The 13,801-nt window shown below is 55.5% G+C and overlaps 1 protein-coding gene and 2 long non-coding RNA genes across 3 annotated transcripts; 2 read left to right on the top strand and 1 right to left on the bottom strand.

Moving 5' to 3' along the window:
* Positions 1–642: 642 nt before the first annotated feature.
* On the bottom strand, positions 643–5,181 carry LOC123380468. Its single transcript, XR_006586273.1, has 3 exons — positions 4,698–5,181; positions 2,733–4,359; positions 643–2,172 (listed from the first exon to the last, which is right to left on the bottom strand). It is a non-coding gene; the product is annotated as an uncharacterized LOC123380468 (long non-coding RNA).
* A 360-nt stretch (positions 5,182–5,541) lies between these two features.
* LOC109492343 lies at positions 5,542–6,273 on the top strand. Its single transcript, XR_002735995.2, has 3 exons — positions 5,542–5,637; positions 5,892–5,999; positions 6,095–6,273. It is a non-coding gene; the product is annotated as an uncharacterized LOC109492343 (long non-coding RNA).
* A 1,194-nt stretch (positions 6,274–7,467) lies between these two features.
* On the top strand, positions 7,468–13,529 carry LOC123380240 (basic salivary proline-rich protein 3-like). Its single transcript, XM_045038088.1, has 5 exons — positions 7,468–7,634; positions 9,083–9,225; positions 11,821–12,056; positions 12,326–12,567; positions 13,346–13,529. The coding sequence occupies exons 1-5, from the start codon at positions 7,468–7,470 to the stop codon at positions 13,527–13,529; spliced, it is 972 nt and encodes a 323-aa protein (XP_044894023.1).
* The last annotated feature ends 272 nt before the right edge of the window (positions 13,530–13,801 follow it).

The raw sequence follows: 13,801 nt of genomic DNA, 5'->3' as shown, positions 1-13,801 counted from the left end.
GTCATTGGATGCAGGGTACTGTATGCATGTATTAAGTTGCTTAGTCTTACTAGTAATTTCTTTTTTTTAAATGTCTACTTATTTATTTTGAGAGAGAGAGTACACAAGCACAAGCTCAAGCAGGGGAGGGGCAGAGAGTAGAGGGAGGGAATCCCAAGCAGGCTCTGCAGTGTCAGCACAGAGCCCAACTCGGGATTTGAACCTATGAACTGTGAGATCATGACGTGAGCTGAAATCCAGAGTTGGGCGATTAACCGACTGAGCCACCCAGTTGCCCCTGATTTCTTTTTAAAAATGATCTATCAAATCCTGATCTCCCCTTATTTGTCATACACACACACACACACACACACACATACACACACATATATATATATACACACACACATATACATTACTTGAAAGTGATATATATATATTTTTTTGAAGCTACATTATGTGTCTGTAGATTCAACAGTTTTATGTCTTCCTGGATAGTTGAATCTTTAATCATTTTGAATGACCCACTCTATCACTAGTAATGTTTCTGTCAAGTCTGTTTTATCTGATATTAATATGGCTACATCAGATTTCTTTCGGTAATATTTGTTCAACATCCTTTGACTTTCAACTTTTCTGCATTCTTAGAGCTAATTTTTTTTAAAACTTATTTTGACAATCTTCATCTTGTTGTTGTGATTACTGATGTATTCAATTTGTTTTGACCATATAGCACATAGTAGGTGCTCAAGAAAGCAGTCATCGTCAACCCAGGGTCTCTGGGGGTAGGGGGCTGGGAAGGGAAGTGGGCCTTTTCTCTCTTTACCCCTTAGTCTGGGGAGCCTACAGGACATGGTTTTCCTGAGAAAAGCATGGCGTTTCCAGAAAGACTTGGCTGAGAAAACCCCAACCCAGTCTGAGGCCACATGACTGTTTCCTAGAAACAAGATGTGAGTGAAACTCGGCCGGTGCCCGAGTTACAGCATACATTTCCTGTTTTTCATCCACGAGCTAATAAAGTTATTTCCTTCACAGGCTGCTCTGTTGAGCAGGAAGGCCCCACTGCCTCAAGGCCTGAGGCCTGCCCTTATCCACCACCCGGCTCCAAGCTGAGGGAGGAAGTGGCCTGGGCTCCCTTGGGGGAAGGGCTTCCTCAAGTCTTCTCCCCACACGTGCTCCATCCGCTCAGCTCCTCGGGTGGCATCAGAGCCATCTCTACCCTGGCGGTCCCCAAGGCTCTGTCTCCGGCCTGGAGTCCTCTGTGGATCATCTGACTCATCTCTCTGCTTCTTTGAGAAGTCTCCCTGGGTGTCTGACCAGCACCTCAGACCCTACCTCAGACCCTACCTGTCCCACGCAAGTCTTCCTCCAGGTGTTCCTCATGTTCCCCATCTCCAGGGCTACCCCCATCCACTCAGCTGCTGATCAGAATTAAGGGCATCACCGTGCCCCCTGCCCAAGCCCTGTAGCCCGTCACCAGACATCTCGGTCTGGGATTCCCGGCTCTGGTCCAGAATCTGTTCACAGCAGTGTGGGAAGTGCTCTTGTCTGGCCCAGCTGCCCCCACTCACTGTGAGTCCTCCAGGGACAGGTTGGATTCATCTCTGCGCCCCTGTGTCCAGCAGAGTGGGACATGGGAAGACTGCTCAGGAAAGTGTGTTGAACAAACAAATGAACGTATGCATGAATGAGCAGGCCCTTCTGGACCTTCTCCAGGATAACACCCTGCCGCCCCTCCCCCAATCATCTTTCCTGGTTATGGTTTCCAGAACCCTCTGCCTCCTGCCACTTTCTAAACCTCCTCCAAGCCTCTACTTTCTTCCCCACGTGTGGAGCGCAGGTGCAAACATTGTCCTGGGCACTCCTTTGGAACAGGGACTATTGTTCCAGAGCCAGCAGGGCTCTGGCTCTGGGGGTGGCATGGTCCTGCACCGACAGTGTTGGCTCTAGGTGCCAAAGATATATCCCTGGGTCACTTATTCTTTATTTACTCAAGCCTTTACATGTGCCATACCTGGGGGATATAGTATGGCAAAGAGTTCAAGTGCCTCCCCTCCTGAGGCTTACTCACCAGAGCAGGGAGCAGAGGACCCAGAAGCACCCAGTCGCCAATGGTGTCCCGCTGAGCTGGAGCATCTGGAGACGTGTGTGGGTACAGGCCCGCCATGATGGGACAGGAGGGCCATGGGAAGCCTGTGCAGACAACAGCCCAGACCGCAGGCTGAGCTGCAGGCCTGAGTCCGGCTCCCAGAATGAAGTGTGCAAGGAAGGAGGGAGGGCGGGCCTCAGGGGCCAGGATCTACCACAGATGACCCAGACAGACGGTGAAGTGGGAAGGTCCCTATTTGGAAGTCAGCCAGCCCTGGCACACCGAGGAGGTAGCTCTCTGAGTCCAGTTTCCTTTTCTGTAGAATGGATATTAGTAATCCCTACCTCACTAGAGGGTGACATAAATCCCTACCAGGGAAGGCCCCCTGGCCCATATGAGGGGCTCAAGGTGGGGACTGGGGGAGGCAGGGAGCCCTGAGGCATGGGGCCAGGGCCAGAGCTGCTCAGATCCCCCCCCCCCCCCCCCGTCCTCTTCTTCTCAGGGAGGCCTCGAAGCTAAGACAGGACCGGGGTGGAAGGGCGGGAGTCCAAGAGAATTAGGGGCAGAGGCGGGGGCGGGGGGATGAGGGGAGATTCAGTTTTGACTTGGGCAATTCACGTGCTTGAAGAGAAGCCTCCCAAGCCTACGGTGAAGCATGTCTCACCCCGAGGAAACTGGAGCTCCGAGAGGAAGGGACCTCCTGTCCCAGGTGAGTGCAAAACTGGGCTCAAATTCAGATTCGCAGGAGCCCCGCGCTCATGCTCACGCCCCTTATCTTGCACTGATGGGGGCCCCCCACCGTCCTTTCTCACAGCATGCCTTGGGGTCTTGAGCTTGTCCCTGCCGTGGTTGTGTGCTGCCGTGTTGGACTTCTGCATCCTCGATCAGCGCATTGACTGTTTTCAGGCCAGCCTGGAGGCCTGCAGGTGCGTGACGGCCCCCATCCTGGCCGTGGCTGGGCCGCTCCGTGTCCTGCAGTGGCCTCTGTGCTGAGCTCCCGGAGGGCCAGGCCTACGCTGCCTGTCCTCGCGTTCCAGCACCCAGCCAGGGGCCGGCAGGGAGCAGGAGCCAGGAATATGTTTGCTCTTTATAAAGGAGGGTGGCCCTGAGTGGGTGAAACCTCCCCACGGTGCAGAAGAAGGGACAGACTATCAAGTGTGGTGACTCACGGTCCCAGGTGCGAAGGCCACCCTTGGCCATCTTTTTTTCAAACTGTGGTCAAAGACCTAATACAAAATTTACCGTTTTAATCCTTTCCGAGTGTACAGTTCAGTGTTACGCAACCATCACCACCATCCAGCTCCAGAACTTTCCCGTCTCCCAAACTCTTGGCCATTTTTCTGGCCCGTGTACCCTCAGGCGAGGAAGCGCGGGCCCCCGAGCCTCAGTGTGCTCGTCCACGCCCGGGAGCGCGCGGCGGCTTGTCGTGGGGCTTGTGGTGGGGCTAAAGGGGGTGGATGAGGGCCCTGTTTCCAGGGCCAACTGGGGTGGACCCACGAGTGGCTGGTATTTTCCTGTGTTGGCACAAGTCAGCCCCTCAAAGACACTCCCTAAAGGGCAAGGCTGCATGTAATAATAACCGTAATTATGGCAAAACCGTGACAAATGAGGCCCTGAGGAGAAGACTCCAGTCGGTGGGGAGCTGGGAGACCTGCTCTAACCGTGTGGCTTTGGTCAAGGCCAAGGCTGCCTTCCCTGGGCCTCCAGCTTCCTCCTTGTACAGAGAGTGCGTAAAGGGGACACTCTCTCGGGGTGCAGAACCTTCTTCAGGCTTGCCCAACAGGACACAAGACCCTCAAGGACAGGAGTCCTGGCTTTCTCTCATTCATTCACTCATTCATTCACTCATTCGTTCACTCACATACTCGATGAACCCTTGTCTGCTCGGAGCCCTGTGCCGGATTGGCTGGAAGGGCCCCGGTGCCTGCCCTCCGGGGGGCTCTCGGTCTGGTGGGAGGTCAGAGCCAGGCACAGACAGCTCCCGGCCTGCGGGGAGGAGGTGCTGTTCCCGGTGCCCTCTGCCCTGAGCAGGGGTGAGGTGAGGCGGGGCTCGTGGCGCGGACGTGCCTCCGCAAGTGCTCCTTCCAGCTCTGCCTCCTCATCTGCAAAGCAGGCGTGCAGAACGCAGCCACGCGTCGGGCCTGTGTGAAGAGCAGCCGAGGGGGTGCTCGTAAAGAAAGGCGCGCAGAAAACATTCGTGCTCGTGCGAACTCCCCACGGGTGGGGTGGACCCTGCAGGAAAATGCTGCACGTGTGCGCGTCCATCCCTCGGCCAAAGCCTTCCCCGGCACCTGTCGGAACAAAGCGTTTTTCAGGGGCCACACTCCGTACATCGCGTAAACGTGCTGCTCAGTTCCGTGTGGTACTTCTTGAGAACCCGTAGAGATGCTTATCTGCACCAAGCTGCGGTTCTTAGAAGGGATCTACTGTTGGTTGAGCACAAACCTTGGGTCTAGGTACACAGAAGAGCAAGACCCAGTCCCCTCCCTCCAGATCCTTGGTCTTGGGGAGAAGACAGATGGGAAACTTCAAGTAGCCTGCCCTCTGAGGGCTGGAAGTGTGACCCCGGCCCCGTGACCCCGGTGGGGGTGGGGGTGGGATGCTGGGCGGAGGGATTGACTCAACTCACGGATGGAAGACAGGATCGAAACTGAGGTGAAGGACTGTTTTGGCCAGCTCTGACGTTTCTTCTCATAATACCACCACCGCCACCCCACGCATGCATATAATGTGGGTACTATTTCTAGGGTTCCCATTTGACAGATGTGGACACTGAGGCCTAGTAGAAAACTCGTCCACTTGCTGAAGATCACACCGCTGGCAGGTGCTAGGCTCGGGATTTGAATGCTCATACGTGTGACATCAGAGGCCACTACACCTCACTCTGCTGCCTCACAGAACCTTTCCCTCTCCCTTTGTGGGTGCTTGTCCTCCCGTCGTTCCTTTGCCACCATCCTCTTCCCTGCCGCCCTCCAGGTCTCACCCTAAAACTGGGGCTGGAAGGGGGCACTTGGCTGGCTCAGTTGGTTGGGCGTCCAACTTCAGCCCAGGTCATGATCTCGAGGTCAGCGGGTTCGAGCCCCGCATGGGGCTCTGGGCTGACAGCTCACGGCCTGGAGCTTGCTTCGGATTCTGTGTCTCCCTCTCTCTGCACTGCCCCCCACCCCCACCGCCAACTCCCGCTCTGTCTCTCTCTGTCTCTCAAAAACGAATAAACGTTAAAAAAAAAATTAAAAACCAAACAAAACTGGGGCTGGAAGGCTCCACCCCTTCCCTGTCACAGGCCATCAGGCAGGAACTTCCTGGCTGTGTTCCTCAGGAAAGCAGTAGCTTCCCATCCCCACTTGCTCCAGAGCAGTGGATGGCGACATCCTCCTGCCCAGGTACAGCCCAGGGACACAGGCTCCACCCTGGGGTGTGGGGCTGAGCACAAAGCCTCTTTGTGCTCTCATCTGCCCCCACCCGGCCCTGCCCTGAGCCTCTCGGACTCGGGGAGGGCTCCGGGCAGCTGTGCCAAGCAAGCATGGGTTTGCCGATGAGGCAGCTGAGTCCACGCATCCACAGACTTAGTACGTGGGCTCTCATCCCTGCCTGCACGTCAGAATCACCCGGGAGCTTGCAACAAGCGCCCAGGCCGGGGCTCCTCGCCAGACCAACGAAACCAGAATCTCTGGGGTCGTTGGGGGGGGGGGTGGAGCTGGGCAATGGCACTTTATGAGATTCCACCTGCAGCCAGGCCCCTCTTGGTTGGTCCTAATGGTCATGGCAGGGGGCCCAGCTTAGACAGGAATCTGCACTGATCTTCAAGCCTCCCCTGCAACAGGTTTTCTATGATCTCCTGTTATGGGTTGAGTTTTGTCCCCCCAGATGCAAGTCCTAACTCCCAGCCCCGCAGAACGCAACCTTATTTGGAGATAGGGTCTTTGCAGAGGTAAGTCAAGGTAAAACGGGTCCTTGGGGTGGGCCTGACCCCAGCACGACTGGCATCTCTATATAAAGGGGAACTTTGGAAATGGATCTGTACAGGGCAATGCATCTACGGGCCAGGGAACATCGAAGATGCCAGCCAACCACCATGAGCCGGGGGAGAAGCCGGGCCCTGATTCTCCCCCACAGCCCTCAGAAGGAAGTAACCTTGCTGACGCCCTGATCTTGAACTTCCAGACCTCACAGCTGGGAGACAATACATTTCTTCGTTGAAGCCACTCAGTTTGTGCTGCTTTGTTACGGCAACCCTAGCAAGCGAATGATCGTTTTACAAATGAGCGAAACCAAGATTATGAAGTGACTTTCCCAAGGTTACCTGGGCACAGTGGACCTCTTGGGTGCTTATTTTCTCTGCCGTTTTTAAATGTGGATATCCGCCTCTGTCCCCCACCTCCCCACCCCCAATCCTGTGCCCTCGGCTCTCTGGGTGTTCATCCATCCATACGTCTTTGAGGCAGACAATGTTGTGAGCACAGGGGCCCGGCAGGAGAACAAACAATAGACACAGGCCCCGCCTCCCCCCCCCCCCTCCAATGGGGAACAGACAAAAATGCAAGGTAAGTGAACTACGGGTCAATAGTATGTTGGGTGGTCTAAGCGCCGTGGGGAGACCTGGGGCAGGGAAGGGGCACAGGAGGTATGGAGGGGAGGGGGTTTGGAACAGGATGGTTGGGAAGGCTAACCCAGAGGTGACACTCCGGGCTGCATCCCCTCCGGACACACGCCTCCCGGATCCTCCTCCGTTCATGGTCCCCTGGGGCGTCTCCCCTGGGGCTCACCCTGTGCAAGCTGAACTCAGCCCTCCCCTCCACATGCCTCACCGCAGGGCGCACATCCCAGCAAGCGGCGCCACCACCCACATTCAGCTGCTCCAACCAGAAACCTGAAAGCCAACTAGACCTGCTCCCACTCTTGCCCTTCACCCCATCTGACTCGGGAACTGGAGGTGTTCCCTTTACAGGTGCTGAGGTGGCTGGCCCAGCCCCCTCTCAGCTTGGACAGAGGAGTCCAACTTAGGAGGGAGGGCTGTTTCTTGTAATGGTGGACCCAGCACATTCTAATCACCCTTGCAGACCCTGTCCGCCACCATGGGTGGCTCCAACTTCAGAGGCCATAGGTGGGCCCTGAGATCCATAAATCTGCCTCCTCTTCTATGCCCACCAAATGCCACTTCCAGGGGCTTCTAGGGGGCCTTCCATGACCTGTCTAATGACAGCAACCAGGTTCCTACCTTTTCTGGGCCTCAGTCTTCCCATCTGTATAATGGGCACACATCCCCGCAGGGCTAGACTCTCAGGTTATCCTGGCTGAGCCAATGGACGTGAATGGCACAGCTTTAAACAGCGGGTATGTTGTTGGGTATGCTGATGGGCTGGGGTGGGGGAGGATGGGGTGGGACGCTTTGTGTGTCGATGTGCACAAGCCAGAAGGGCCAGAGTGATCCGGGCTCACAACGTGCTCCCCCCAACCTTGGTTTCTCTACTGGCCTCTTTCCTTCTGCTGTCTTCTGCCGAAAGGCTCTGGCCCAGACGCCTCCGGCCTCTGGGGCCCACACTGCGCAGGGCACCCCGTCTGAACAGTAAGATGGGGTGGGAGAGACTGACCTCTGGGATCCTAGAGTTTTCATGAACTTTCCAGGGGTCCTGGAGGCTTGATGGGGGAAGAAAGGGAGACCCAGACATGTTCCTCAAACTGTGACATTGGGCCAAGCCTTCCTATTCTCTTGCCTCTGAGAAGCCCCCGGCCAGAGCAGCACAGGTCCTGGGGGTGGTGGGAGTTGAAAGAGCAGTCTGGCTCATGAGGAAATGATTAATATTTTTGACATATTAGGGAAGAGAGAATATATTGTTAAAATGAAGCTCACCTGTTTCTTTTTACTTTCATAATGTGGCTACTGGAGAAATTTAATTAAATATATGGCTTGCATTACATTTTATTGGGTACTGCTGTTCTAGAGCTTGAAAGGCCATTTGCAGGGCATCTGCCTAGTGGCTCCCAGGAGAAGCAGCCTTTGGAATTCCCACTGAATTCCACTCAACCTCAGCCCCTGAAGAATGTCTGCTTCCCAGACGGCCCGTGGGTTCTGGAGCCCACTCTGGGTGGCCTCACTCACTTCTCCCTGATTCCCCGTGTGTCACATGGCCTCCCAGGAGGCTTAGGCCCAAGCGAGAAAACTGTGTCCCCAGGATAAGTGTGGCCAACAGAGCCCACAGCCCCCTGTTTCAAACCCCAGCTGTCCCGCTGGTCAGAACCTCAGAGCTGTGTGGGAATTTCCTGGTGTCACTTTCTCCCCCCAACAGACCCCAAGGATGTGGCTTTCTTGTTCCAGGCCCTGAGTCGGCTCCAAGGAATCCCTCTCCTCTCAAGAAGGTTGTGAGTGGGCGCCTGGGTGGCTCAGTCAGTTAAGCGTCTGAATTGGGCTCAGGTCATGATCTCACTGTTCGTGAGTTCGAGCCCCGCCTCGGGCTCTCTGCTGTCAGCACAGGGCCTGCTTCAGATGCTATGTCCCCTCTTGCTCTGCCCCTCTCCCACTCGGCACATGCTCTCCCTCTCTGTCAAAAATAAACAAATAAAAATAAAAAAAAAATCAAAATTAAAAAAAAAAAAAGAGAGGGTAATGAGGGTGAGATGTGTGATGCTGGAGGCCATGGCTCCAGAAGTCAGAGAGGGCCAGGCACCAGCTATGTGGCTCAGGCCAAGGCCCCTCTTCTCCATACCTCAGCTCCCCTCTTTTTGATACGGGCACAGTCATTGCACCGGCCTTGTGGTGTTGTCGGGGGACTCAATGACCCCACTGATGCATGACCTCCAGCACAGAGCCTGATTCACAGTAAGCTGTAATTGTGAGAGTGACAGGAAAGAATTAGGGATGTGGCTTTTGGCCACAGCCTCCCCTGTCCAGCCACGGGGCGGAAGGTTCCAAGGGGGCGGGGCCAGGGGTGGGAAGGCGGGGGTGGGACTATATAGTTCCCTTTAGACTTCGGGCTATACGTGGCCTGACGCATAACCCAGCTGGCTCATTTTCAGATCAGGAAATCGAGGCTCTTTGAGGCGAAGCGATATGCCCGCGGGTGGCGCCAGTGCTGGTGGTGGGGGCTGCCTGTCTCCGAAGCCTGTGCCCTCTCCGCTCCACTGCCCTGCGAGGTCTGAGCTTGGTCTGCGCAGGGCGGGTTTGGGGTACCCGGGAGTGAACTCAAGATAGAATGAGAAGAAACTTGAGCTGATAGGGCCCCTTTCCCACGGGTGACGTTGAGCCTTTGAAAGAAAGCGTCCCCCACTCTTTTTTTTTTTTTTTTTTTGAATGTTCATTTATTTTGAGAGAGAGAGAGAGAGAGAGCGCCAGGGAAGGGCAGAGAGAGGGAAAGAGAGAACCCCAAGCAGGCTCCACGCTGTCAGTGCAGAGCCTAACAGGGGGCTCAACCTTACGATCACCGTGAGATCGCGACCCGGGCAGAAATCAAGAGCCGGATGCTTAACCCACTGAGCCACCCAAGAGCCTCAAGCATTCCCCGCTCATAAACTGGGCTCCTCAAAGCAGGCCCTGAGGCCAAGAACTGGGACTCAGGCCGTGCATTCAGGAGGTGACCCCAGGAAAACACAGTAAGGAAAGGAGACGCAAGATGGGGACGGAGAGAGCCCCAGAAAGTGTGTTTGATCAGCAGGTCGCCACTGAGGGCACGTGAGCACCCTGCGCGAGCTGGGGTACAGAATACACACGAGGATTTTCAGACTAGGAAGCTGAATGCTGGGTTGTTTGTCCTGTTTCCACTTTCATGATTGAGGATTGCCCTTGGGGGTGTGGAATTTCTGGCACTTCCCTGCACAGGCTGAACAAGAAGACCCTTTGGTGCTGGAGGAAGCCCTTGGGAGTAGAGCGAGAATCATGAAACAGGCCAAGTTAGACTTGAACAGGCGTGGTGTCCACGGGGTTGGCAGGAGCCCCACACCTGCGCATTCCTCTTGAGAAAAACCTTCAAACTATACAATGAGATATTTGTGACAGTTAAAATATAATGGTGGGTATTTAAAAATAACCTAGGGGCACTTTAGCGGCTCAGTTGTTTAAGTCTCCGACATCGGCTCAGGCCATGATCTTCTGGTTCGTGAGTTCAAGCCCCGCATCGGGCTCTGTGCTGACAGCTCAGAGCCTGGAGCCTACTTTGGATTCGGTGTCTCCCTGCGTCTCTGCCCCTAACCTGCTCATGCTCTGCCTCTCTGTCTCTCTCTCTCTCAAAATTGAATAAACATTAAAATAAATAAATAAACGAAAATAACCTAAATATTCGGCAAGAGGGGATTGGCCTAGTAAATTACAGCGCATGGGTAAGACAGAGTATCCTGTAGCCCAAAATGAAGACTCTGTTGCAACATGATGAAATACTTGGGGAGGGATGGTTAGTAAAAAATGGCACAGGCACACAATGGCCCCCACGGCTGGTGCGTCCTCAGGGCCCCATCAAGGAAGTGGTAGGAGGGCGTTGAGGGTTGGCTAGGCGAGTCCGAAGGACTCACTTTGGAACCACAGCCTGGGCTCTCCTGAGGCCGTGGAGACTGCAGATAGATACCCAGGTTCATCAAGCTGACACCACTCTAGCCTGAAGCTTGATCTTTGCAGGACTCCTCCCTTTCTGTGCCCGCCCCCCACCCCCCAAATAGATGTAAGGTGGCAGCGTGGGGCCACTTTCTCTCCTTTTTCTCAGCGTTGGCCTCAGAGTACATCATCTCTGGGCATGGTGCCTGGACTGACACAGCACATACCCTTCCCCCACCCCGTTATCTCCTGGGCCTCCTGGGGCAGGGCCTGGAGGTCTGTGGAGGGGGACAGGACCTAACACATGGATCCCATCAGTGACCTCATTCTGAGTGGCCATCAGTAGACTTTCCCTGGCCTAGGAAAGGTCCGGCTTGAGGCTGCCCTCACCCCGCGTGTGGTATTTGTACATTCCAGTCCCCCCCACCGCACCCCGGGATGGACCAAGGCCAAGTAGAAAATGAGTCAGGCTATGACTGGCCGTGTTACCTTGGGCAAGCCCCCCTCTGGTCACTCTTCACTCTAACATGGAAAGTGTTTGATTACACCAGGGTTAGCTTCTGTGCATCTGGGGTTGGTTTCCTGAACCGAACTGCCCAAAGCAGGGCTGTGTAGGCATGGGGGTTGGGCTGAGTGGCATAAGCTGGGGCCAGCTGGCCTGAGGGTGGGGACATTTATGCCTGGAGTTTGATCTGCTTTGCTAGTCCCAGGCCTTGTGCCTCAGTCCTCAGCTGAGGTCACCAGACCCAGGGACCCTGTAGGATCCTCTGAGGCATCAGTGCCCAGCCTAGGGCTGGCATAGAGGGGCACTCAGTGAGTGGGGAAGAGAGAGAGAAAGGAAGGGAGGGAGGCAGAGAGGAAGGCAAAAAAAGATGGGGAAAAGGAGAGAGAAAAAGGAGGGAGGGGAGGAAAGGGGGAAGAGAGAAAGGGGAGAAGGAAGGAAAAGATGGAGGGAGGGGGGAGGGGGACCAGAGGACCAGTGACCGAGTGCGTGACGGAGGCCTGCCCCGAGCAGTCCACTGTCCGTGCAGTCCATTTGTGCTGCTGGCCCAACAGCTAGAGACAGAGGCCAAGGCCAGCCCCTTCTGCAGATGAAGAAATTGAGGCACAGGGAAGAGAGGGGGGCGATGAGTGAGGTTGTAGAGAACGGAGGCAGGGACAGGACCAAGGTGCACCGTCCAGTGTTCTTCCCACCTCTAAACATTGCCCTTGCCCTTGGTGAAATGGTTTCTAGAGCCAAATGGGAAGGCAACTGGGAGCCGGCTCCCGGGGGGTGAGGAGGAGACGCAGGGGTTCCCAGGCCCCCAGCCCAGGAGGGAGGCTGAAGGTGAGGCATCGTTAGGTGGGGAGCGCAGGGCGGGCAAGGCTCTGGGAGGCCAGCGGGCAGGACCGTGGCTGCCAGGGGACCGAGGCTGCGATGACAGCACCTCTGGGCTCCGGGCTGGCTGCTCTGCAACCTGCCACGTTTTGGTCTCGCCGCTCCCCGTCTGGTGTTCTCAGCCCTGTTCCTTCACCTCCTCTCTTGTCTCCTCTCTGTTCTGCCTCTCCCTCCTCTCCGAGGGTCCATCTCTCCATGCCCTTTTCTCCCTGTTTCGCTATGTCCGTGTCACTCTGTCTGACTCTGCCTCCCGAGGTTACTTGAGCCTCAGTCTTGCCCTGCTCTGTCTCTGTGTCCCTCTCCCTGTCCCCTTCTGTCTCTGATTTTCCCCCTGCCTCTGTCTCACGCTCCCTCCTTCTAGTCACCAGAGGCCATGCTGGCTGCTCTGGACAGTGCCTCACCCCTTCCCCCTCCTCACCCCGTCTCTCCCACCTCTGGTAACAATTACTCTGGACTGCAATGGAATCCTCCAATGCCCCCAGACAGACCCACAGGCAGCACGTGGGGACCAGATGGCGACAGACTCCTCAAGAAACTCACCACTTTGGGCAGAGGAGCAGAGGTCCCAGGGAAGGCCAAGCCAGCCGAAGAGCAAAGACCCAAGTGCCAGGGCTTCCAAATCCCACCCAAGAGCCTCTTGGGCTCTGCTCTGCCCACCGGGCCCGGGGCGGGGGAGTGGGGGGGGGGAGGGGGGAGGGTAATGCCAGATGCCCAGCGCATGGGCACCATAAGCAGCCACAGGCAGAGGAGCAGGGCCACCGGAAATCAGGTCCTACTCCTACCTGCACAGGCCTGAAGTCGGGGTCCAGACCCCTTCAGTGACCTTCTCAAGGTCACCGGCACCTGGGCAATAGACCAAAAACCCTGAGTTTGAATCCAGGCTCTGTTCCCAGGAATAAGTTGTTTCCCCTTTGCCGGGTCTTTCTCTGGAGCCAGACTGCTTGGGTTCCAGGCCCAGCTTCATTCACCTCTTCCTGAGCCTCCCAGTGTCTTTTCCTGTAAGTCAGAAGTAATAGTAGCCACATCAGCCGCAAAGGCTGATGGGAGGGTTTATGAGTTAATATGCATAAAGTATTAGCGCAGGGCTTGGTCAGAATGACAATTCAATCAGATGATAAATAAACAGCACAAAATAATAATAATTAGTAATTATTATTAATCTTCCTAAGGCACAGCTCAGCCCAAACCACGGCCGCTCAGAAACTTGCTACGCCCCCCAGTGACTATGGAATAAAGTCCAAGAGAGCTACAGCCATCCATCTGCCCTCATTTTGCTTACCTTAGCAGTCGCTGACACTTAGATATGGAGGCCCTTTGTTCATGTTTACTCTCCCTCCGTGCTGGGGACTCCTGACTGTCACTGTTCACCTCTTTCGTGTAGCCAGGACCCGGGGTTCCTTCCACACACCCCACACCCTTGGCCATCTCAGGCTGCAGCGGCTCTCGGGGTCGTCAGAGAGCAAAGATACCAACACCCTGATCTGCAGACTGGCCCTTCGCCCTTCGCCCTTCGCCCTGGCTCCTCAGCCATTCCAAACCAGTGTCTCATTGACCTTCACACTTGACTTGTCTAAACCACAACTTATGATTTTCTCTCCTGACCCTTCTTCCGCTCTGTCCCTCCACCTTCCCATTGCCCGCCCAGGCAGGCCAGGAGCCTCACGGTCATTCCTGAGTCCCTCTCACACCTCACATCCCACATGTCAGCAGATCCCTCTGCTCAGCCTTCAGAAATACACCCCGAAGGCACCCGAGCCACCACCCCACTCTGGGCTATTTCAAATGCTCTCCCCGGTCCCACTGAGGCTTGACCTCAGGCTTGACCCTCCCGGCTTGT

Source organism: Felis catus, chromosome D1 (assembly GCF_018350175.1).
Source record: "Felis catus isolate Fca126 chromosome D1, F.catus_Fca126_mat1.0, whole genome shotgun sequence".
NCBI classification, from domain to species: Eukaryota; Metazoa; Chordata; class Mammalia; order Carnivora; family Felidae; genus Felis; species Felis catus.
This window is presented reverse-complemented; position numbering and strand designations above follow the sequence as displayed.